The sequence below is a fragment of the Xiphophorus hellerii genome, chromosome 11, assembly GCF_003331165.1.
Source record: "Xiphophorus hellerii strain 12219 chromosome 11, Xiphophorus_hellerii-4.1, whole genome shotgun sequence".
Lineage (NCBI taxonomy): Eukaryota > Metazoa > Chordata > Actinopteri > Cyprinodontiformes > Poeciliidae > Xiphophorus > Xiphophorus hellerii.
In genome coordinates, this window is record NC_045682.1 from 859,743 (window position 1) to 886,115 (window position 26,373).

General features: G+C 40.0%; 1 protein-coding gene across 2 annotated transcripts in view; it reads left to right on the forward strand.

Moving 5' to 3' along the window:
• Window positions 1-25,789, forward strand: part of mybbp1a (MYB binding protein (P160) 1a) — a 109,823-nt gene extending 84,034 nt beyond the window's left edge. Inside the window, exons 19-27 of one of the 2 annotated variants that reach the window (XM_032576374.1) lie at window positions 4,033-4,190; window positions 5,534-5,668; window positions 5,836-5,932; window positions 19,098-19,229; window positions 19,305-19,373; window positions 19,559-19,672; window positions 21,753-21,854; window positions 21,946-22,070; window positions 23,514-25,789. In XM_032576374.1, coding sequence (XP_032432265.1) covers window positions 4,033-4,190; window positions 5,534-5,668; window positions 5,836-5,932; window positions 19,098-19,229; window positions 19,305-19,373; window positions 19,559-19,672; window positions 21,753-21,854; window positions 21,946-22,070; window positions 23,514-23,850 — 1,269 coding nt within the window. In that variant the 3' untranslated portion in view covers window positions 23,851-25,789. Of the gene's footprint in view, window positions 1-4,032; window positions 4,191-5,533; window positions 5,669-5,835; window positions 5,933-19,097; window positions 19,232-19,304; window positions 19,374-19,558; window positions 19,673-21,752; window positions 21,855-21,945; window positions 22,071-23,513 lie in introns of those variants that run through there. The other variant, XM_032576375.1, reaches the window with a different exon arrangement.
• Window positions 25,790-26,373: the final 584 nt, after the last annotated feature.

The window sequence follows — 26,373 nt, forward strand, 5'->3', positions numbered from 1 at the left end:
CCTGATGTAAAAATTGTCAACGCTTTTATTTTGACATTTTCAGTATGCTTCATTTCAAAGGGCCAAACTAATACCATGTGTAACAGTGCTTTAAAAATATTCAAGGCTTTTATTTTGGAATTTTTGTTAAACTTCATTTCAAAGGGCCAACCTAATCCCATGAATAACAGTCATTGGATAAAATCAGTTATATAAAGCTCAAAAGAGCAATTTTCTGATGTAAAAATATTCAAGGCTTTTATTTTGAAATTTTTGTTAAGCTTCATTTCAAAGGGCCAAACTAATACCATGTGTAACAGTGCTTTGTATGAAAAAGTCAAATAAAGCCAAAAAGAGCAATAACATGATGTAAAAATATTCAAGGCTTTTATTTTGAAATTTTCAGTTTGCTTCATTTTAAAGTTCTGAACTAATACCACGTGTAAGAGTGCTTTGGATGAAAAAGTCATACAAAGCCAAAAACAGCAATTACATGATGTAAAAATATTCAAGGCTTTTATTTTGAAATTTTCATCAAGCTTAATTTTAAATTGCCACACTAATCCCATGTGTAACAATTGCTGGGTTAAATCAGTTATATAAAGCTCAAAAGAGCAATTTTCTGATGTAAAAATATTCAAGGCTTTTATTTTGAAATTTTTGTTAAGCTTCATTTCAAAGGGCCAAACTAATCCCATGTGTAACAGTGCTTTGGATGAAAAAGTCAAATAAAGCCAAAAAGAGCAATTACATGATGTAAAAATATTCAAGGCTTTTATTGTGAAATTTTTGTTAAGCTTCATTTTAAAGTTCAAAACTAATCCCATGTGTAACAGTTATTAAGTTAAATCAGTTATATACAGCCCATAGCAGCAATTAGTTCTAAAGGCCAGTTCAGTCCTGATCAGTTTCAACTGAGGATACATAGAACTACAATGATGCGTATTTGTAGTCCAAATCAGCAGCCAATAGCCTCTTGAGTTCCGTTGCTATGTTAAATAAGTTTCACACCAAGGTGTGAAGTGTTAGTGAAAGAGCCTGAGAGCCTCAGAAAATCCTGTCGCATGACTTTGCTCTGAAGCACCGTGACAGAAAACCGTACGGTCTAGATAAATTTCGAAAACATTTTACCGGAGCAGACAGGCGTATCAATGTCAGGACCGATTTTGATACTAATCGTGCGATATTTGTGGCCGTGATGGCGATTTCAAAAATGATTTGGGCTGAAAAAGTTGTCTTGATCTCTCACTCTAATCAGCACTCTAACTTTAGGAAAAATGAGAAACTTTGGGTCGCTTAGAGGCAAATTGTGGACAAACCGTAACTGGTATCGACGAGCCGTCTTCACTTTGGAAGAGATCACAGACGTATCTACAAAATGAAATTTGAATGGCATTTCTAGGTGAATTTGTGACGACACAGAAAATCCTCAAAAATAGGGTATTTCTAGGATTTTTCCCATTGACTTATAATGGGATTTTTTTCGCAGTTTTTTGCGAATTATGTCGCCACGTTAAGCCCAAATCCCACCAAAAATAATAGCTCCAATGGCGTGAATTTTCTGCACGTTTTGATACCTCATTTGTAGGTGTGCACCCAGCGGTATGAGCCGCATTAACGGTTACGGAAGAAAAATAAAGAATAAAGAGACACCTTGTTGGGTGTAGAGTAATAGGTTCCTGCCATTGCTTTGCATGGCAGGCCCCAATAAAGAAACACTTTCTCCGACAATAACAATAGGTTCCTGCCATTGCTTTGCATGGCAGGCCCCAATAAACGGAAGCCTGACTGACAAATTCAACATGCAAAGATCAGCCAGACAGGGGTGTTGTCTGTCACCTGCACTGTTCGCCCTCTTTATGGAGCCTCTGGCGCAGGCAGTACGACAAGATGATAAAATTAAGGGAGTTATAGTAAATGGAGAGGAACACAAAATATGGCTTTTTGCAGACGATGTAATAACTTTCCTTGAACAGCCAAATGAATCGCTACCTGCGCTGATGAATCTCTTTGAAAAGTATGGTTGTCTTTCAGGATATAAAATTAATGTAACCAAAACACAAATTCTAACACTCAATTACATTCCATCGAAAGAAATTCAGGAATCATTTCCCATCAAATGGAATATGAAGGAAATTAAATACCTAGGGGTTAACATTACCAAAGGGTTATCAACACTGTATAAAGCAAATTACGATAAAATAAGCCAAGAGATACAAAAAGATATAGATAGATGGACTACTCTGCCCTTGGATCTGAACTCAAGAATTGAAACTATTAAAATGAATGTGCAAGCAAAACTTCTGTATTTGTTCCAGTCATTACCAATAGAGGTTCCTCAAACACAATTCGCGATCTGGGACAAGATATCAAGATTCATTTGGGGTGGCAGAAAACCTAGAGTTAAATATGAAACTCTTCAGCTACCGAAAGACAAGGGGGGTTATGGGTCTCCCAAAATTAAGGGAGTACTACTGTGCAGCTCAGCTCAGACATGTCATATGCTGGTGCACACCAGACTACATAGCTAAATTCAAAGTGTTATTGGGGATGAAGATACTGTAGATATGAGAAGATCAAGAAATACATGGATCCAATTACAGTGTTTACACTGGAATTGTGGTTCAAAACATTAAAAAAACACAAGATAAAGAAAGAAATGAAAATGCTCAGGTGGGTAGCATATGATAGCGATTTCAAACCAGTAATGTATGATAAAGGGTTCAAACAATGATTAAGTAAAGGGGTCACAGGATGGTTTACCGTTCAGAAAGATGGGGAGCTGGAAAGTTTTCAGAAAACGAAGGAGAAGTATAATTTAGATAAACATGAATTTTACAGGTACCTGCAATTGAGAGAAATTAGGTGGGATCCCTCTGTGGAAGTGAATGGGGTGATTAAAATTGTGATAAATTAATTCAGTGGAGCAAAAATTAAAATAATCTCTACTCTATATCAAAAACTGATGATGAATAAACATTCAACTAAGTACATAAAAGAAAAGTGGGAATCAGAGCTTAACATGACAATTTCAGATGAAGATTGGTTGGATATGTGGAAAACACATCAGACATCCACCAATTCATGGATATGGAGGGAGTTCACATGGAAAAATCTAATACGATTTTTCATCACGCCTAAAGTCAAGAATAGATATAAGGACACAAACATGGGGTATTGGCGGAATTGTGGATCAATGAACGCAGATCACTCTCACATATTCTGGAACTGTCCTAAAATTGTTCAATTTTGGAAAAATGTACATGAAACTGAAAAAGATTCTGGGATATGATATTCCTATGAATAGTGTGGTACTATATCTTTGCAATTTTAACAATATCAAAGTAAGGGTAAAAGACAGGTATCTGATTAAGATATTGTTAATAGCTAGCAAGAAAGCTATTACGAGGAAATGGGGAAAGGCAGACCCCCTTTGTCAAGAACAATGGACTGGAATAATAGAAGAAATCTAAATTATGGAAAAACTGACACATCGTTTGAGACTTCAACAAACACAAATGGAAGAAAAGTGGATGAAATGGACAGCATTCAAGACCAAAGACAGCGACAAAAATAAAGAACTAGACAAACTAGACGGGACAAAGGTCAAATAGAGGAATAGCTCCCAAGCTAAAGTTTTATGTTAAGTTGAATGTGAAGTGTTCATGTACATTGTGTATGTAAACAAAAGTGAAAAATACTAATAAAAAGTTAAATGATAAAAAAAGAAAGAAAAGAACAATCTTAGCCAGACATTTTGTTGTAGAGTTCACCTGAATTCAACGTACAAATAAATAGAAGCTGTAAAAGATGCTTGTCAAACTAAATGGCAGCTCTGGGCGATCTGGCATCACACTTATGAAAATCCAAGAAGTGCACTGATGAAACAAAGTTCAGATTTTCCAAAAATGAAACCTTCAAAGACTAAAAATTGATTAATCAATAACATTGATTTGTTACCCAACACTAATCTCATTGGTTGCTTCAGATGCCTGAAGTAGGTCACCAGTTAGTAGGGAAAACCTCTCATCACTGATAACATGTCCATTTCAGGTGTTGGACCTGGTTGAGGTGTTTGTGGCCCGGCAGGCCGGCAGTCCTCTCATTCTGGGTTTAGTGGAGCCGCTGCTAAACATCATTGACAGAGGAATGAGTTCTGGGAGCGAGCAGCAGGAGCAGGACTTCCTCCGCAGAGCAGCAGATATCTTCAGGTAGAAACTGTCTCATCAGGCTCTGATCAGGATTATAATAGTTTTGGGTTTTTCATTATAGTTACTTTTATTCCATTCTGACTTGTTGTTAGTCTTAGCTAGTTTTTATTAGTTAAATATTGTTTAGTTTTAGTTTAGTTTGTGTACTTTTATCATACTTTGGTTAAATGCAGAATTCATAATGTCAAAATATTGACCCTTTGAATAATTTGAGTATTAATTACATCAATTGGGTAATTAATACTCAACAGAAAATATGATTTTCAAAAAATGTATTCAATTATTGTTAAACAATCAACTGAAGTTGGGGATAAAAAGTTTTTTCTCCAACTTTTGCACTTGACACGTGATGGAAACTGCTTGAGTGGAGGAACAAATCAATTTCATATCTTTTCAAAAGACTAATAAATAAACACCAAATGAAGGATAATATCTATAATTTCAATGTTTTAGTTTATAAACGCATGGTATACTTCAATTTAATTATAGTTTTTTCCCATTTATTACCATTTTTATTTATTTCAGTTAAAAATGTTTTCTCAATTTCAATTTTTGTTGTTTTGTTACTTTTACTTAATTATAATAACCTTTCCTAAGATCTAATGCTCCAGACATCTCTGGGTGTCGGTTTAAATACTACCAGGGCAAGTTTTCTTGGGGAAACACTGAGTGTGTATGGTAATGGATGGATGGATGTGGCTACCTTTTTCATCAGAATAATTGACATATTAATCGATTACTAAAATAATCATTATTTGCTGCCCTATAAGTAACAATGAAAGTTTAAAGAGAACTTTTAAAAGAGAAAATACATTTTCTCTCATCAGGTATAATTAAAATTGCTGGTAAAGGTAATTGTATTTATATAGCACATTTTCAACAACAAGGGAATACAAAATTCTTTACAGGAATTAAAAGGAAATACAAACAAAATAACAAACCAAAGGAAAGACCAAAAGAAGTATAATAATATAATGTTGATCTAAAGTATGTAAACTAGGTGTTCCTGTTCAGGGTTGCTAAGTATCCTCTGGTCTAATTCCATTTCTGGGTTGGAAAAACAGGAGTCTAAAAGAAGTCTAATAATGTTGATCTAAAGTATATAAATTAGATTCTCCTAGGGTTGGTAGATAAGTATAAGTCAGTATCCTCTGGTCTAATTCCTTTTTTGGGTTGGAGGAATAAAAGTCAAACAAGTAGTTGCTAAGGTCGTTTTTCTGGATTCTAAGTTTGTTCTAATCCCTGTTCTGGTGATGCTTCCCTAAGCTTTTGTTCGAAACCTTTGCAGCATTATAATTTAATAATCTTAAACCTAATTTGAACGTTTTCCTTCTTTTTTCCAGGAACCATTTGTGCAGGTCCAAAGTTTACTGCAGGACTGCCGGTGACAGGCAGGGGGAGCTCCACGACCTGCTTTACAAACTGATGAGCAAAGCCCAGAAGCTGTCAGACTCATCTCTGTGTCTCTACTACTTCAGGTAAGAGGCTACAGAAAATGATGCTGAACTTTCTCACATGCCTCCCTCCGTGTTTGTGAACGCTCCTCTATTGACCCCCTCAAGGAAGAGCAGAGTTCGCAAAGGAAAGCAGATTTTTTTTTTACCTGTTTGTGTGAATTCATTGCTTATGTTATGTTTCCCTTTAGTGCTTCTCTTTATGTGGTGAAGGTGCTGCGTGGCGCTCCACCCACTGAGACCAAAGAGGAGACTACAGCTGACGGAGCAACAGCATCAGTAAATGATGTATGTTTGCACACTTTGATCCAGTTCACGGTTGGATTTCACTTGTCATGACCTTCTCACTGTAGGAGGCTGCTATGTTTAGATTATTGGTACAGGAGAAAACAGGAAACACATGGTGCTTCACCCAACATTCAGATGGTTTACTTGGCAGCAGGTGTTAGCAGCTGACACTTTCCACACTGCAAAAACACAAAATCTTACCCAGTATCTTTGTCTAATTTCTAGTGCAATTATCTTATTACACTCAAAATGAAACAAAACTAGTAAGATCAAGTAACAAGTAAGTTAGTTTTGTTTTAAGTCAATAATTCCTTAATGATAAAAAAGTACTGATTACAATGAAATAATCTGGGAGTAGAACAAGACATTTCCTACATTTTAAGTTCAAAAGTCTTGTTCCACTAGCACAACATTTCTCAACAGGAGTGTTCAGAGGACAACAGGCAGAAATATCTACAAAAGGGAGATGTTTGCTTGAAGGTAAACTTTACACCTTAGATGCACAACAATACCAGTTTAGAGTTTGAGCTACATGCGAACAACTGTGATATGTAACATTAAAGCATACTTGGCTGCAAGCATGTTTTAATGTACAGCATCGGTGCAGCCCCGGCTCCAGAGGAATTTGGCTTACTTTGGGGGGGGCAGAGTAAACGAGCTTTTACTCTAATATAAATACATAAACAAACATTTATGTACCGTATTTTCCGCACTATAAGGCGCACCACATTATAAGGCGCACCTTCAATGAATGGCCTATTTTAAAACTTTTTTCCATTATAAGGCGCATAGAATAGACGCTACAGTAGAGGCTGGGGTTATGTTATGCATCCATTAGCTTGAACTGCGCTAAAGGGAATGTCAACAAAATAGTCAGATAGGTCAGTCAAACTTTATTAATAGATTACAAACCAGCGTTCTGAAAACTCCGTTTATTCCCAAAATGAATAAACAGCTGTTTTATTATTTTCCCCGAGGTAAAGTCAGTGACGTGGTATTTTCGTGACACAGTTTATCTTTTAACAACAGCAAGGTATAACATATAGTGGAGGGGAACTTTTCCTCGATTCAATAAACACGTAAAAAACAGTCTGATGCTGTTACAGTAAATCAAACATTAGTGCAATCACAATATATATCCACTTCCGCACCATTGATTCGTTCATGTTAAATTCTCTCGCTGCTGCTCTATTCCCGTGTTCTACTGCGTGACTGATCGCCTTGAGCTTAAACTCTACGTCGTAAGCGTGTCTCTTAATAGGAGCCATTTTGGGGTCTTTACACAAAACCCAGCATGCACCGCGCGCTTCTTCTTCTACGGGGGAAAATGAAGTCGGCGGCTGCTTACCGTAGTTGCGAGACCTGTTGTGGCTCAATATTGGTCCATATGTAAGGCGCACCGGATTATAAGGCGCACTGTCGGCTTTTGAGAAAATTGAAGGTTTTTAGGTGCGCCTTATAGTGCGGAAAATACGGTAACCTTTAAAATAAAAATAATTATGTTTATTCATATAGAATAAGCAATAAGGATGTAAACAGTGACATGTATAAAATGCTCAGAAAAACACGTTATGACATATTAATGGATTAAATAGTTATAACGGCTGAAAAAGGGTGGGGTGCAGAGGGCACAGATAGGGGAAATCTGGGAGCCCCTACTGTATCAAATCAAGATAGGAATAATAGAAAGTTGGCCACGTTGAGGTAAAGATAAAAAAAATTGCATCCACTCCAGGGTGGAATCAGGTGACTATGAGGCCGGGCCTCCATCGATGACCACTCTTCTCTTCAGTGTTTCTGTTAGCTTCTCTACAGCTCTGTGCTCCTGCCACCGCAGTATCAATTCAGACTTGCACTGACTGATAGCCTTGCTGTGATTCTCTTGTCTCTTGTCAGAATAAAGTTTTTCCAAAATTTTATGGTTTATTGTATGTAGATTTTATACTTTGTCAGTGTGGTCATATTATAGCAGCAACTTATATTGAAAAATGTATTAATGTCCAAAATCCTTCCATCAGTAACACTATGGCAGAGAGTAGGCCTGTCACAATAGCAAATTTTGCTGAGCGATTAATTGTCTCAAAAATTATTGCGATAAACGATAATATTGTTTGAAGACCTTTTTACACTGATTTAATGGAAATGACGTAATAATCCATGCGATTTCCTGCCAAAGATAGATACACTTTGTTTTCAAAAGAACACTTAACACTGGAATTGATAAACAAAATAAACAAAACAACCAAAAACAAAAATAAAACGGATTCTCAGTCTCCATTAATAAAAAATGTACTTGAATAAAACCTAAACAACATAAAGCCAAAGTGGAAATAAATACTGCATTCAACCAAAAGAGTGCAGATTATGAAGTCTGTATATTATGTTGCCCTTCAGTAATAATTAGATCTAAATAGAGAAGATGGGCACATCGACTACCTGTTGCAATAGTTCACACTACAAGGTTTTTTGCCCCGATTTTCCCCTTACGACAATCTTAGAGTGTTAGGCGTTCTAAGATTGTTGCTTACGATTTTGTAAGCGCTCATCCTGTAGTGTGTGGTGTGTTGCGGTAGATCGTTGTGGCCACTCCGATCTAAATCGGGACTGGAAGCTTTAACGCAGCCTGTTGAATGTGACAGGTAGCCAATCAGAAAGCACAGATTCTCCTCCAGCTTTCTGAGGGGAAATTACGGAGGGGAATCCCAAACAGCTGACACGGCGCAACCCGAAGTCCAGCAGACATTGGAGATGATATGTGGAAACAACATTAATGTTTATTCAACATTTCGTGCAAAGAATATAGAAATGACAAGGGGAGGAGTTGGAGCGAAATTGGTACCGCAGTTGATGAACCCGGTAGCTTTTCAGCTGTTTGTTAACGTGACGTAAATAGGTTATAATGATTTTCATTCAGTCAGGCATTGCAGGTAGATTGTAGTAAAGCATTGATTGATGCCTGGTTTTAAAATTAGTTAACTGAACTGGTAGTCATTATTTTGTGCCCATTGTTGGACACCACACGGCAGGACCGAACCCAATCGAGCCGTTTTACCTAGGATTTGTGTCGGCTAATGTGTGGTCTCTCAGGTTTTGAAAATGGGCCGACAATCGGCCGACAGCTCTAAGATCGTGTCGTGTGCGCTGGGCTTTACACTAAGGAAATGAGAAAGGGAGGAGTCAGTGAAGAGCACCGGAGTTGAGCCTTTTTTCATTCAGTGTCATCAACAGAAAGAGAAAAAGGCCGGAAGAGACATAAAGCCGATAATTGAAATGAGGTTGATAGTTTTAATTTATCGTACGATTAATTGATTTATCGTTTATCGCGACAGGCCTAGTAGAGAGTGTTTATTTTGCAGAGCTAACACTTGTGCTTTAAATGGTCCAGTATGCAATGGTCGTACCATCGCTTTTAAATTTTACTTAGCAGTATACCAGGACTTTTTCTGCTGCTGTAGCAGGTTTTATGTCAGTCTGGCATCCATAGAATGGAGCAATGAAGTAAATGTAAAACGGGGTATGAAAATGGAGAATCCGGCGCTGAAACAGTGAAAAGTTCAGCTCCGACTGCACCACAAGAAACTGACAGAAACACTGAAGACAAGTAGAGTTATGATTGATACAGTTGCAGTTGCCATTATTTAATGTTCAGTTTAAACTGGTGCAGTTGTACATCTTTTATCTGGCAATTTTGTGCAAGATTTAGCAACTAATGTATCACGAAATGGCTCAGAAAAAGAAAAAAAGCTGAAAAAATTTGATATTTTTTTTCTTCTTTTTTTTTTTAGCCGTTCTGATTAGCTGCTGTTATGGCTGCAGAATCTCCATTGCAGTTTTCTTAGACGCCTGTAAAAATAATTTCTATTCACACTGGGGGGTTTTTGTTCTCTAGGAAACTAGTAATTTAGTTATGTGTTTTTCTGTAATTATTTTTTATAATAATTCATAAACATCATAACAGCAACAATAATGATAATAATAATAAAATAACATTCAGTGGAGGTAGCCTACATCTTCTTTGATGGGGCTGTAACAGACCTGGGTAACGGGTAGGGGAGCAGTGGCCCAAAAAAGGTTGAGAACCACCTTATTATTTCACTAATAAGCTTTTTTTTTTTTTAACCGATCTCTTATATCTTGCTAAAAAGTTATTTGTAAGTTGGATTTGTCTTATTTTTAGTGTCCTAACATATTTGCACTAGAAACTAGATGAAAATACTGTATTGATGTTGCGTGCGGTTTTCAGGTGTTGTTTGTAGTATTTTTAGCCCAGATGCATCCTTTGCTATGACTGATCAATCACTCACAATTGCTGATAAATGTTCTGCCAGTGATTGTTTAGCAACAAATTATTTTTTTACATGGGATTTCTTTTCCTATCTTTGAATATATGTACTGTTTCTAAATAATATAATTCTAAATATTTTTATTCTAATTATGCAAATGTAACAAAAAATATATTTACTTTTGAAGATTTCACACATTTTAATTGGGAAAGAATGCAAACATTGTGGAGAATGCTGTTCATAAGATAATGTTTGCTAAGTATTGTCCTCAGCCCAATATAAACTGCATAGTTCACAATAGAAATAGTTACTGCCTCTCTCACACATTTTCACAGTGACTTTACAGCTGAAGGATGAAGCTGCTGTCGGATGCCTTCAAAAGCGTCTGAAATCAATTGAAAAGAATCTCATGAAAAGGGATCCTGACATTTTTAGCTTTAAAAGAAAAAATATCTGCAGTGTTTTCAATTAATTAGTTTATTATTAAAAAGACATGACAGCTTTTACTTCCCCAGGTTTTAAGGTATTTCTCCGCAACAATAAAACAAACGTTCTTAAGTGTTAAAAGAAAACTCTGTTATATAATATATATACATTTTATTTTATATTTTCACCATCAAGCATTGATTTGTCTTAATTGCTGAATTATTTAATGTTTTTTTTAAGTGGAATATTATTATTTTTGTTCTATTTTCTAAAATGAAACAGCATCTAGATTAATCACACTAAGGTGAATATAGATAAATTGTAGCAACAATTTATTGTGAGGGTAACAACCATCAAGCCATAATTTTCATAGTTCAATCTGGAGAGACTCAGACGGAGATGAGAAGACAATTAGAAGAGTTTATTGACAAACAGAATTTAAAGTCTTTGGCGCTCGGGCCCCGGCTGGGGATAACGGTTATCGCAGCGTTAGCGATAGGCTTCAGATGAGCATCCCCGATGCTGTTAGGAACGTCATCCCCCGGGGCCCGGCACTGGTGGTGGAGGTTGAAGAAGGGTGCGGGCCTCGGGACCGGGCGAATGGAGGAGAAGGGGTGGTGGTGGGTTGAGCTCGGCTGGAGAGCGAAGGACACCATGGATGAAGGTCCTTATCAGCTGGGACTTGGTCGGTGATTGGACGTGACGTGGCTTGGTCCGGCGTTGATAGGTCGACGATTGTGGGCAGGTCGCTTCAATTAACGGGTCCCGGTGGGGATAAAAGTCTTCCAGTTTGAATTTGCGCCTAGGCTTCATTTCAATCTGGAGAGACTCAGACGGAGATGAGAAGACAATTAGAAGAGTTTATTGACAAACAGAATTTAAAGTCTTTGGCGCTCGGGCCCCGGCTGGGGATAACGGTTATCGCAGCGTTAGCGATAGGCTTCAGATGAGCATCCCCGATGCTGTTAGGAACGTCATCCCCCAAAAAGAGGCCGAGGCCGGGGCCGAGGCCGTGAATATAAGGCAGAAAGTAAAAGGGGGAAAGAAGTTGCGCTGACTTTGGCTACCGAGTTAATAACGTAAAGGACGTGACATGACAGTTAAAGGAGGGGGAGAGTAGGACGGGAAGTGAAGACCAGCTGGGAATGCTGCAGGGCAAGAGGCGGTAGAATACACAAAACACAGGGCATAGGGACGTGGTGTGAGAGCCGGCTGGGGATACGGCAGGACAAGGGAGGAAGGGATGTTGGGAGGTGACGGCCGGCTGAGGACACAACGGGGCATGGGGTAGCAGAACGCAGGGCATAGGGATGCTGGAGGATGAGCCGGCTGGAAATGCTGCGGGACTAGTGGGATGGACGTGGGCTGGCGATAGTTGGCAGAGGACACGGCAGGGCATGATGATAGGAAAGCCGGCGGGGAATGCGTGGAGTGAGAATGAAGGGATAGAAGCAGGGCTTAGAAGAGGGGATGCTGGTTTAAAAAACGCCAGCATTAACTAAAGAGGGTTGTAGGATGAGGGGAGCAGGGCATAAGACAGGGGATGCTGGTTGAAAAACGCCAGCATTAACTAAAGGAGGGTGTAGGATGAGGGGAGCAGGGCATAAGACAGGGGATGCTGGTTGAAAAACGCCAGCATTAACTAAAGAGGGGTGTAGGATGAGGGGAGCAGGGCATAAGACAGGGGATGCTGGTTGAAAAACGCCAGCATTAACTAAAGAGGGGTGTAGGATAGAGGGAGCAGGGCATATGATGGGGGATGCTGGTTAAAAAACGCCAGCATTAACTAAAGCAGGGTATAGGATAGAGGGAGCAGGGCTTAAGATAAAGGGACGCATTGAATAGAGGAGATGGAGCGGGGAAAAGGATACGGGGCAGCTGGCTAGAAAAAGAAGCCAGCTGGTAGCGGCAGGGCTTAGGAGGTAACGAAGACATGGAAGGGACCAGCAGAGGAAGGAACAGGACAAGGGATGAGGGGCAGCTGGTTAGAAAAAGAAGCAAGCTGGAAGCGCAGCGAAGCATTAGAGGAGAGAGGCAGATGGCTGAAGGACAGCTGGGAATGGTTCGAGGCATAGGGAGAAGTGCCGCTGGGAGAAGAGTGATCACTATGGGTGAGCGGGGACACAGCGGGGCAAGGGAAGGTGGAATGCTGATGGGTGAAGGCCAGTAGAGGTGAAATAATGATACTATGGAGTGATATTACTGATAGAGAATGAGATCCCCCCAAAAAGAGCTGAGGCCGGGGCCGAAGCTCAGAATTAGAGGCAGGAGGAGCTAGGCTAACTAGGGGCTTACGGGCTATGTCTCGAGGAGTAATTAGAAGATGATTGCAGAGATAGAGGTAAGAGACGAGAAGATGGTAGATGAAGGTGAACAAAGGTAAAGTGGATGCTATGAAAAGATATGTTAGGTGGTGGAAAGAAGCTAGCTGTGAGATAGCAAAAGAGGATGGGAGAATGAATAGACTAGAGTGAGAAAATAACTGCCTGCTACTGAAGGTGGGATGCTGATGCTAGGATCAGACTCAGAGGGTGACGTTAGAGGAAACGGGCGAAAGACAAGATCATTCTAGAATGAACCTGAAAATAAAAGTGTGAAGGACGATGGGGGGAAGGACATGCATCACGTTTGCTGCATAAGAGTGTGCACTTTTGCCTGAGGTTGACCAACCACCACCAGTGGATCGTGCAGTGCTCGTCTGGCACTGAGGGAAGCTGCGAACACGGTGGAGAGATACTCATTACGTGAAAAGAATACTGAAGATGAACTGGGGATTTTTATATATATATGCCCATATATAAATTATGTAAAATTTTTTGCACTTATTGGAATAAAGAACAACGACTCGCCAGATCTAGATCATCATCCATGTGTTTATCTTCAGTTACATTGGTTACTGCCACGCGACTTCGCGGGTCTTTCCGACAAATCAATCGAACGCTGCAGCTGATCAGAAATGCTACTGATCGCGTTCTCGCTAAAAACCAGGAAGATGGAGCATGAAACGCCAGTTTTAAGATCCCGACACTGGCTCCCTGTTGCCCAAAGAATTGACTTTGAAATACCGTTGTTAGTTTGCAAATCACTGAACGACTTGGCACCACAAAACAATGAGGATCTGCCGTAAAGTATCAACCTCCCAGGCTCATGAGGTCTTTCGGTTTGAGCCGCTCTACGACCCTGGGACCAGGCCAGAAAGAGAAGGAGCATTCAGCATCTAAACCCCGCGGATTGGAGCAACTCCCGGGAGACCTTAAAACAGCTGAAACACGACTTTGATTAATCTCGACTAAAACCCGCCTGTTTAGAATGTATTGGAAACATGCTCAATTACAAAGTTAATGATGGAACTTGACTTGATATCATATTTTGTTTGTTGCTTCCCTATGCATGACTTTGGTTCTTGAGCTGTTATGATATAAAAGCACTTGCACTGAAGACACCTTGCTGCTAAAAAGCTTTGTTGAGTGAGATCTTTAAATACTACAGCAGCCACAAGCATCCGGTAAGGGATGAGAGGAGAGATTTCTGGTTCGAAATTTATTAAATAGAGCTGAGAGTGGTCTACGAGAAATACAGAAGATGAGACGAATGAAGCTATTATTTTCACTCGCTATGGAGTTAATTTTTTTTTTTTTTTTTTTTTTTTTGTACCAGCAGATGGCAGCGAGACGACAAATAAACCGCAAAAACGTTATCGTGATGATAACTCTTTAGATTGTCATACCTGAATTTAAGTTGCTCGGATATACGAATCCTGCTTGAACGCGGAGAAAACTTACTTTTATTCGTTGACCCGCTCCCGGTCTCTTGAACAAACAGCTCTGAACGGCCTCTAACGATTACTTCATAACGCTGAACGTGAGCTCTTACGACAACGGCTGATGCAGTTTGAGAGTACAAGGAACCAATCAAGGTAAATGTGAATCGGACGGTTTCCTGAGCTCTTAAAGCGCATTTATGTTAATCCATTTACGACATGCTATACGATAGGAATTTGATTGATTGATTTGGCTGGCTAGTTGAAAAGTGCCGTGCGACTACTTGACTTGGACCCAGGCGATGATGAGGGGGTTTGGTTCCTTTATAAAAAGCCGTGGCTTCAGGGCGGCTTGTAAGTGCTGATGGCCGTGTTAACGAATCCGTAAGGGAAACCGGAGGGTGCTTTATGATGATTAGTTCAGAAGCGAGATGGAACGAACGCATCTGGGCCTGGAACCTGAGTGAGCTAGAGAACAAGCTGAGTGAACCAGGAAGTGGCAGGATAATCTGAGAAAAATGGTATGCAGATTTCAGATGAGAGATGAAGCGTAAAAGCACTGGACGGGACATGAGCTTGAAATATGAGAAAATGGAACAGCTTGCTTATTAGCGGAGAACCGCCCTGGCTCAGGATAAAATTTAACGGGTAGGGCGAAATGAATCTACGAGGCTGAACATGTACCACAACATCGGCAGCCTGCAGGCTACTTGTCAACGAGCTTAAGGTATTACTAGAGTCGACTTTCAGCTATCTGTATTACTAGAGTCGACTTTCAGCTATCTGTATTACTAGAGTCGACTTTCAGCTATCTGTATTACTAGAGTCGACTTTTAGCTAACTGAATTACTAGAATCACCTTTTAGCTAACTGAATTACTAGAGTCACCTTTTAGCTAACTGAATTACTAGAGTCACCTTTTAGCTAACTGAATTACTAGAGTCACCTTTTAGCTAACTGAATTACTAGAGTCACCTTTTAGCTAACTGAATTACTAGAGTCACCTTTTAGCTAACTGAATTACTAGTCACGTTTTGGCCATCTGTAGTACTAGAGTCGCCTTTTAGCTAACTGAAGTGCTAGAGTCGCCTTTTAGCTATCTGTATTTATGAGAGTGAACTTTTAGCTATGATTGCCTGTATCAAACGGCCCTATTCGCCTCAGTCGGTTGGTTTGGGGAAACATTTGCACGGTTCTTTGCGTTTGCTGATTGTTGCCGAGGTTCTAACGCGCCTGCGCTCTCCTTCGCTGCCCTCTGGGTAACCCAGCGCGAGCGTCTCAGCACTCATGATGCGTTTAAAGGCGGCTTGGAGAAAAAGGCCACGACATGAAAACATCAGATAAGCAGTTTTAACTGCGAAAAAGAGCGAGAACACATGCATGGGAAGTACGGAAGCCCCCAATGTAACTAATTGATGTAAGAATGATGAAGTTTGGAACGCAGCCTGAAAGGCGCATGCGAGTAGGGCCTGCGAGTTCAGGAAGGGGATAAACTAATAAAGTTCCTACGTTTTGTCGCGTTGTAAAGAGTGAATGAGGCACGTGAAGGCTACATCTTACCCCCGAAGCCCGAGGCGGGCGTGGCGTGGGAAGTCCGATGGGAGGTGCTGACGGGCGGGCTGACAGCGGCCATGCGGATTTGAGCCAAAGCGGGGAACCAGTGGGAAGGCGGTGCGATGAACGCTGGCGGTGGAAAGGAAGATGGTGGACGATGAGCTGGGAGGAAACGGCAGCGTAGATCGAAGCAGCGAGACGTTGCGGCCCGGCCGGGGCGGAGAAAGGCTGCCAGGGGATGTATGCAACGTAGACGGTGGGATTATGTGTCCACTTGCCAGAGACAGATCGTGAAGCGGGTGGCATAGGAGCGAGGGCCGGTAGATCCCAGATCGGCGAGAGAGCGGCGGGAGAAGCTGTCTGGAATGAATGAGGCCTGGACCGTAAGGAACTCTTCTTCCATCTGAGGAGCGTCTGAAGGAAAAGAAGGCGCCGAGCCCGCGGCTAAGCGGCTTTTGTGACTGACATTAGAGGTGGAAGGACGAGCAATGACGACGAAAAGGATCTGGTGAGATGGCTGACTGAGAGCTGAGGCGTGCAGCTGAACAGGTTGAGCTCGGCTGGAGAGCGAAGGACACCATGGATGAAGGTCCTTATCAGCTGGGACTTGGTCGGTGATTGGACGTGACGTGGCTTGGTCCGGCGTTGATAGGTCGACGATTGTGGGCAGGTCGCTTCAATTAACGGGTCCCGGTGGGGATAAAAGAGTCTTCCAGTTTGAATTTGCGCCTAGGCTTCATTTGATAGACAAATAAAAAACAATTTAATTTGAAATGTTTTGGCCATGTTATGACCTAAAAAAAGATCATAACATGGCCTTTTGAGGCAACTGTGGCTCTATGAGTAGAGTAGTTGTCTAGTGATCGGAAGGTTGTGGGTTCAATTCCAGCCACATGTTGATGAGCCACTGGGGACTTATCCCCAAATTGCCTACTGATCTGTGTATTGGTGGGTGAATGTGACTCTAGTGTAAAGCACTTTGAGTGCTCAAAATGATTGGAAAAGCACTGTATAAGTTCAGTTCATTTAATTTGTCCTGTAGGACAAATTTCACTAGACAACAAAAAAGGGATTATGAAACAAATGTTTTTTGGGAGGGCTGGTTTTTAGGCACTAGTCATCTTTATTCATCAGTAGCTAGACTGAGCGCAGTAAAAGGACCAGGACTGGGAATAGAACCTAGGACAGATGCATCAAAGTCTATGGTCCTACCATATGGGTCACCTACAGAAGGGTCCGTGGACCAATTGGGCAAGAAATAATTAAATATTTCCGTTTTATGTATTATTTGAGTCTGGAGGATTCTTTACTTTTGAAAATTCTTTAACCAGATTCTCTCGGTTACGTCTTGCGCACCAACATTGAGCCCACAAGCAGCAAAATGAGTAAGAAACATATCAGATGTCTTAGGAAAGTTTCTTTGCGAGGGGAAAAGGCCCAGAGAAGAGACAGGAGAATGGATTTATGCCAGTAGGTTATTCCCACATTCCAAGCCCGCTCTGCATGATATGGTGACCGGCTCGCTAATGAGGGAATGAAGCCTTCAAACTGCTTCGCCATGTAGAGACCAAGCACCCTGTGCATAAGCAACACTTCGGGTGTCATTGTCTCTCATCACTCCCAGATGGGACTGTCTGGTTGCAGAGAAATAAGCTCAGGGCTCCATTAGTTGTTATCGTGAGTTAAAATTTTCACGAAAGTAAAATGTTCTTTTCTGTGGCGTATCTGTATTTTATTTTGAAGGGATATGTAAACGTTACCATAGCAACCAGAGTCAGAGAGCGTTAGGGCAGTGGTCCAGATGAGATGAGAGGAGTAGAGCTTGTGAGTTTTAGGTCTGGTTCACACGGCACGATTTAAGGATTGTTGGACGATTTTCCAAACCTCTGTGACCACACACGACACGAGCCGATAAAAGTCCAACAGGTTCGATCGGTTCGTGTGTCCAGCCATACGGCAGGAGCAACACACCACACGAACCGATTCCACTCACCAACATCCCGATTCCAGAAGAAAATCCAGTAAAACCCCCAACATACCATAGATGAATTTAAAATAATCAAACAAGGACAAATAAAAAACAATTTAATTTGAAATGTTTTGGCCATGTTATGACCTAAAAAAGGTCATAACATTGCCATGACGATGTAGAAGCAGCAGTGATAGTTTGTGGACTCATTTTAAGCGATAAAAGATTAAACAAAAAAAAAGGAGTTTGATAAAAGACGGCAGGAGCAGCCGCTCTATTTGCTGCACTATGATTTGGAGGTGAGTTATGTTTTTTCGTAGTTAACATTTTTAACTGAATAAACATAACCACATATAATAAACATATATAAAAATGATCTTTACGTATAATAAACATTTCCACATGGACATCGGAGGTGTCAACTGTTTGGGATTCCCTCCGTTCTTACATCACCGCGCTTTCTGATTGGCTACCTGTCACATTCAACAGGCTGCGTTCTCGCTTCCTGTCAGGGAAAACCCCATAGGCTGCGATAATCGGGCCAAGACAATGTTGACACCACCACGTAACACACCACACACTGTAGGACGTTGTAAGATTGTCGTAAAGGAAAAATCGGGGGGGTGGGAGGAGAAAAGGCTTTAGTGGGAACACCAACATGCAGAAGTATTATCTGACATCCCCCAGCCCCCTCCCTCCCAGCTGCAGCAAAAATTGCCAAGTCTTGACCGGTCCGCAGTAATAAAAAGGTTATTATTTCAATAATCAATTAATCTGATTAATAGTTTCAACCCTAATTCAAATATGTTGACATTCACCAGCTGCTCATATATAGAATCAGGAAATCTGCAGTGAATCTCTTGGTACATTAAAAAAACTCATTTACAGGTAAAAACTGAAGAGAAAGTGAAGAAGTTTCAGTGAGAGCAGCTCTGACAGGAACAAGATGGTTAGTGTACAGCAGAGCGGCACATTTGATGGGCTTTTTCCCACTGGCTGTCATTTTATCCTGTCATGAGTGGGAAGTGAGCCAGCAGGAAGGATTTCAGGACTCAGAAGCAGCTAAATGGGAGTCTAGCTTGACTTGTCTGAATTTAAAGCTTTCTCTTTTTGCCAACTTCTCAGACAGAAAGTCTGAACCTCACGCCTGTCTCATGTCGTGTTTAACCACAGCCAAAGTTTATGGGGAACGTGGATGTGGATCGGGTGTCGAGCCTCTTCAGAGAGGCTCTGATCTCCTTCATGAGCCGAAGGAAGAGTCCTCTGACTTCTCAGATGTTCACCGACCTGTTCACCAGATTCCCTGTGAGTCCAGGTGCACATCTTTACTCATAGTGTCTCGTTCAGAGCATACATGACACTTTGTGATGGTTGGTCCAGGTTTTTTGTGTGAACCTCCTGGATACGGCTGTGCAGCACATCACATCAGGAGTCCGGGAACATCAGCAGGTAAAATCCTTCCCAAACACAAAATAAGGTATAAATAAAACCAAACACTGATAATTTAACATTTAACATGTACAAATTCTTATTTGTATTCAAACTGGCAAAAATCAAGTAAGAGTAAATTAATTGAACTAATTTGATTACAAGGAACATAACTCTTGCTTTCATGGATCTCATTTTATATGTAGTGTCAAGCGTGTGTGTTGGTCCTGCGGGCAATGCAGAGCAAAGACATCCAGCAGCTTCTGAGCAGCTATGAGTGGACGCAGCTCTGTGAGAAGGTCTCAGCGCAGCTGGTTTTGGTAAGGAAACACATCTCCATCAAATCAATGAAATCCATCAGTGAAGGTCCAGTCTAAATCCCACTTCTCTAGGCTTGGAGGACGCAACCTATTTGGTAACTTAGGGTGTTTTCACCCCTAACTCGGTTTGATTGGGGACTTAAATTGTTAGATTTTCTGCTATTCTACCTCGCTTCTTTGTTTTGGTTGACTTTACCCAGAATGCCCTGTGCTATAGTCCGCTTGCTGCTTCTGGAGCAGTTTGCAGTCCACTTGGCATTCACATATGAACCACATCAGAGTTCACTCCAACTGAACTGAGACCTGTGTTTTTAGACAGACCAGAGTGGGTATTTTTTGTTGTTTTTTCTTTGTTTTTTCAGATCAGTCAACATAACAAAGTTTGCTGGACAATAAATTGTCCCAAGAGTTGTTGCAATAAACAATAATATTGTTTGAGAACATTTTCAAGTAGTGCTGAATACTCCAGCCTTTGGTAGAAAGAAAGAAAAACTCGTTAAAAACAAATAATCATGCAAATGGAAATTATAGAGCTTGTTTTAATTTACCGTGCAATTAATTGATATTTTGCTTATTGCGACAGGCTTAATTGTGCATTCACTCTTCCCAAAACAAACCAGACTTTCTAGACAAACAAATTGACCCTTAGTTACCTAACCATTAGCAAAGCATGAGTTAAACCTTAACTAGCAGTTTGTTGGAACTGTATTTAGATTATTTTACATTTACTAATCAGACTTTTTCTTCACTTCCTGCTCAATAACTCCAATCAGCAGCCAGGTCTGCCTCCTCCTGTTTAAATTCTGTCCCTCTCTGCTTGTGGAACTGATTGAAAGTCTTATTCATGCACACAAGGCAGCCGCTGCACACCACGGTTCCACTTTGAGCAGAAATATTCATTCAAATGCAAGCTTCAAGCCTGTTTGCGTTCTAATTACATTAATCTGGAACCTTTATGAGATTGCATGGTGCAGTGATAAATGATAATTGAAGGCGCTGCTCCTCTCGCTGTCCTCCTTGCGTCCTCCAGAGAGCGGAGGGTGAAGACTTGCGTAATTACATGCTCCTGTAAATCGTCCCAGAACAGCTCCTCCTCTGGTGCCTTTGCTCCTGAAATAAACGCAAGAACAGAACAGTCCTGTCCTCCTTAACTGTCTTCTCTGTCCTTGATTTCTGAGAGTTTCCTGCATATTTATTTTGAAAGTAAGATAAAAAAACGTTTCTTGTAGTTTCAGATAATGTTTTTGAGTTGCTGTTTTTGATTAAAAGGTGCAAAGATAAGCTTGTTTTAAACAGCTTATTTTGATATTTGATATTTATGATTAGGATTTTTAACCAGAATCATAATGATTATGATTAATAATCATTAATTAATCATAATCATTAGGATTATAATGAACTTTTAAAGTTTTTGTTGAAAACTTAAAAAGGGCAAATACATGGAGACAAATCTGAAATGCAAAGAGTTCAAATTAAGTTAAAATGTCTATCCATAATATATGGGGTATCAAATGCTTCCAATGAAATATTATCACAAATGCAAGGTCTCTTAAAGACACATGAGAGCTGTGAGACCATCATTTAGGTCTCTTAAAGAAAAAATAAGTATTTACATTTACCAACAACAAAAAAAAAACTTACTTGGGAAATAGAATATTTGCTAAAATACAATAAGATTTACTTCTTGTCTGGTCTTTTCCTTGTAAATGTACTTTAAATGTTTTTTTAAGTGTTTTTTTAGAATTGCTGGAAAAGGCAAAATACTTGTCTCTTCCAGCAACCATTGTACAGCGCAGCTCTGCTTGGGTTGCTAGGTAATGGGACCAGGTAACGCCACAGTGCCACAGTGATTGTGACTTAACAATCGGGAGGTTTTAGAAATGGCCTGTTTTGCAGACAGACCCAAACAGAAGTATAAAAACTAGAAATTGTGAATTTTGCTTGAAAGGTTCCCTTTAATGGTTTGTCTTGAACATTTTAAGACAAACTTTGAAATGTAGGTTCTGCTAATTATGTTGGTCATAATTGGCAGGACCAACATGAATTGAAATATAACGTCTCTGTTGTGTTCTGCCTACAGAGTCTGGCTCAGGTCGGCCAAGCTGAGAGCAAGGCGGCCAAAGAGAAGCTGGTCAAAACCCTGGAGCTCTGTCAGTTTGTGGTCAAGCACATTCACCAGCAGGTGGGTGGGCTCATGGTGATCAAATAAATCTGGACTCAAAAGAAAAAAAAAAATCAACACAATGCAGTTTTTAAGTTTTCTATTTGTGCAGAAATTGTTTGTGGACCTGGAGCAGCTAAAGAAGGTCCTGCAGTCCCTGACCAGCAATGTCTCGTTCAAGAAGACGGGAAAACTGGAGGACACCTACTGGGCCGTGATGAAACACTTTGGAGTGATGTAAATCATAGAGATGTTTTTATAAACACAATTTTTTGTATTAATAGTCAGGCTGCAACTAACAATTATTTTAGTAATTGATTATTGTATTAATTAATCAGATGATTAATCGGATAAAAGATAGGCACATTCTGCAGATTTTTGACATAATCCCTTAAATAAAATGTTAATACAATATTAGAAATGCATTAAACTATGCAAATAAAAATTTTTAAATAAGAAAATAAATATTTTATTGCCTAAACTTCAATTCGTTTCAATTAACCAATTAATAATTGGATAGTAAAAGGTGCTTTATAAATATTTTTGCAAGATTTGAAACAAATGAAGCTACAATTATGTCACTTGAGGAGTTTTGGGTTGAACATATTTGCTGTTATAAAGGTTTTATATATATATATATATATACTGTATATATACAGTATATACTGTATATATATATATATATATATATATATATATATATATATATACAGTATATACTGTATATATATAAAAATGCAAAATATGTTTATATTTATGTACAGTTTTGGCTTACCTTCTGCTTCAAGTGTGTTGTTCCCTCAGCAATTGGCCTTTTCTCCATCCATCCATCCATTTTCTTCCGCTTTATCCGGGGTCGGGATGCAGGGGTAGCAGCTTAAGAAGGGAGGCATAGACTTCCCTCTCCCCAGCCACTTCCTCCAGCTCCTCCGGGGGAATCCCAAGGCGTTCCCAGGCCAGCCGAGAAACATAGCCCCTCCAGCGTGTCCTGGGTCTTCCCTGGGACCTGACAGACTATTTCTAGCCAGAACCTCTCAACCTCAAACACTAGCTCTGGCTCCTTCCCCAGCAGAGAGGTGACATTCTACGTCCCAAGAGCCAGCTTCTGCAACCGAGGATCGGACCACCAGGGCCCCCTCCCTCAGCCGCCACCCATCTCACAATGCACCCGACCCCTTTGGCCCCTCTCATAGTTGGTGGGCCCATGGGAGGGGGAACTAATGTCTCCTCTTCGGGCTGAGCCCGGCCGAACTCCATGGGTAAAAGCCCGGCCATCAGACGCTCGCCATCCTGCTCCTCCTCCAGGCCTGGCTCCAGAGTGGGGCCCTGGTGACCCACTTCTGGGCGAGGGAACACGAAGTCCAAAGTTCTTGTCCATCATAAGGCTCTTCTGGCGCTTTGTCTGGTCCCTCACCTAGGACCTGTCTGCCTTTCTTGACCCTACCAGGGGTCATTGGGGCACTCAAACCCCTCCACCACGATAAGGTGGCAGCCTAAGGAGAGGTGGCCTTTTTTCAGTCTTTATATTTCATTTAACAATTTATCAATTACTAAATTAGATAACAATTATTTTAATAATTGATTAATCACAATTAATTGTTCCAGCCCTAATTTACAGTCTGGTGTAGCTTATAAAATTGATCATTTCATTTGGTTATAACTTATATATTTTGCCTCTAGGAAGCCCAAAGTTGACAAGACAAAGCCCAACAAGGACAGCGAGAAGGCGGCCGCTCCCAAGAAGATGAAAGGTTTCCTGCCAGAAACAAAAAAACGTAAAAAGCGCAACAAGCCTGTTTTGGAGCCAACAGGGGAGAAGTCGGCCCCGGCCACCAAGCCAGGGGAGCAGAAAGGAATGGCCAAAGAGAAACAAGACAAGAAGACTAAACAGAAACGATCGGCCGATAGTTCTGCTGCTTCACAGACCAACCCGGCCAAGAAGAGCAAAACGCAACCTGACAGGAAAGCTGGCAAAAAGAAGAAACCCAAGCAGAAGAAGCAAGGAGAGCAAATATAATGTGGACTATTTAAATTGAAACAGGAAATAACATTTTAAATAAAAGCTTTTTGTTTCTTTATTGCTACCACATCAGGTTTAACTGTATGTTTACGCCAATATATACAAAATAAAAAGTGGAGATTTGTAGGAAGTGTAGTGAAAGATAATTTTTTCTAACATGTGACTGCTGTTGATTAAAAAAACCCCTCTGAAACAATAAAAATATACTTCTCTGCCTTTAAATCCACCAGTTTCTCATAATTTCAGCTTCAGCGTGATATTCTATTCCGCATTAAATTAAATTCTCAATTCTGGATTTGCGCTGCTCAGTGTGGCAGCCCGATGGAGTAGCTCTGTATTTTCAGTTAGAATTTTTTCTTTTTTCAAGCTTTCGTTTCTGTCTTTCTGAGGGAAATATTACTTTATTTTGGACAATTATTCTTTCTTGCTTTGGATGCTGTGTAGTTGGACTGATTTTTGCCAATACTTTTCATACTTTGCTCTTTTTATCTTTGGAATCGATAAGGTATTTTTGAATTTGAGTTAAAACTGCAGCATGTAACTTTTACACAAAACATGTTTGTTACATATTTGTTAAAACTGTGAATAATAAACTTCATTTAAAACGGGACAATGTAGGCGCTGTGTACCAGATTATAGTACAAGCTAATTCTCATCTGGAGTCCCTTGATTATGTAAACAGTAAGATAGATAATCTGTGTAAAAAATTTAGCTCTTCTGCCTTCTAGCGCTTCCAGTTTTAACTGCAGAAATACAAAACTCAGAAACAACCAGTCAAAGCAAAGAGGAGGGTCTTAGTGTTGTCAATCACTCTTGTGCTCCCACTTGCTCTCTGCAACAGCTGATTTACCACAACTTAGCCTGCCACAAATGCTAAGACTAGTTAGCAAAGTCACTGATGATGGCGGATAAATGGTTTTCCTGGAACGGTACATTGTTTCCCTGCCACTAGCACATTGAGCAGCATTGATTTACACATCTTCTGGCTCTGATTGGTTGTTTTTAACTGAGAGCGATGCATTTTTTAAGGGAAGAAAAGAGGTGGAGGAGTTTGATTTTTTTCATAGATTGTCTCATACCATAATGTCGTGAAATGGTGACAGTTTTCACAAATAAGGTAAAAACATATTTTTGCAAAAGTTTCCTACTGCAGATTTAATGAGAAAAAAAGCTAAATGAAAAACACCTTTCTAAAGATCCAGCCCGGTCCACATCTGGCAGTCACATGCATCCATTCTCACTTGTATGGCTCTAAGGTAGAAAGCATCGGGATACAATCGTGTTTATCTCCTTCAGAGGTTTTATTGGACATTTGGCCAATTGTAAGTAGCACATTAGCACATGAATGCTAATGTGCCAGGAGCCTCATTAATGAATCTCATGATTGATCCTCTTTAGCAGCAAGCTTTTTTTCTCCTTCACTGACTTTTGAGTCGGACAGCAGAAGAAGTGCTAAATAGAAAAGAGCATAACATAATGAGTCATTAAAAGCAGCAGGTAAGGTTCTCCTTTAATTACAGTGCACTGCTACAATTTTAACTGAAAACTATTTAAAGTGAAATTCACTCATATATGGCATATTCAGATCTTGCAAAGCTTTGAACACAGAAACACAATATAGAGGGTTCAGACCTCCTACTGATGGATCCAGTTGTACATCTGATATCAGTGGGAAAATGGGATTTTTCAAGTTTTCCTTCCTACAAAGAATGGAGAGAGAAAGTCTTACAGAAAATTCACATCAGTCAAGAATTAATGTCTGACCTCTATCATTAATTAAAATAATTTTTCGTTTCTCACAGTTGAGATGTACCTTTAATGAAAATGAAATTACAACCCTCTATGGTCTTTGTGAGAAACTTGAATAATCAGTGTATCAAATACTTATTTCCCCCTCTGTGCAGTCTAGGAGACAAGTAAAACCTGAGTGAATATACAACTCTTGAGTGACTTTTGTTTTTGTCTTAAAGCTCTGGGTATCCCTGTTGCTTTTGCACCTTTTCCTATGACACTTTCCTTCCACTCAACTCTCTCTTAACATTACTTTCCTTCATGTCATTGGCAGCCTGCACAAAAAGGGCCGTCTCGTATGACTGTCAAGTTAGCAGTTCACCCCATGATTGTGTGGGTCATAATATTTCTTTATTAACAATGTTTTTTATTGGTTAAATTTCCTGAGAAACAGAATTCTATGTCTTTCATTAGTGGTAAAACCATTATCATCAAAATTAAACATTTGAAATAGATCACTGTGTGTGTAATGAAACTATTTAAATTTCATTTTTTGAATGCTGTTACTGAAATAAACTTTTTGATAATTTTCTTTTTAATAAATTGATAGAATAATTCATTATAGATCCCAGTGAGACTGCTTTTTTCTTTATTATAAAATAAAATTATAATTTAATTTGATAAAAGGGTACATAAATCCCAAGAAAAAAACAAAACAAGTTCGAACACCCATCAACATTCAGAGTGAATTTTTGTGTTTCCATGAATAATAGACTTCTTATTTTTCAT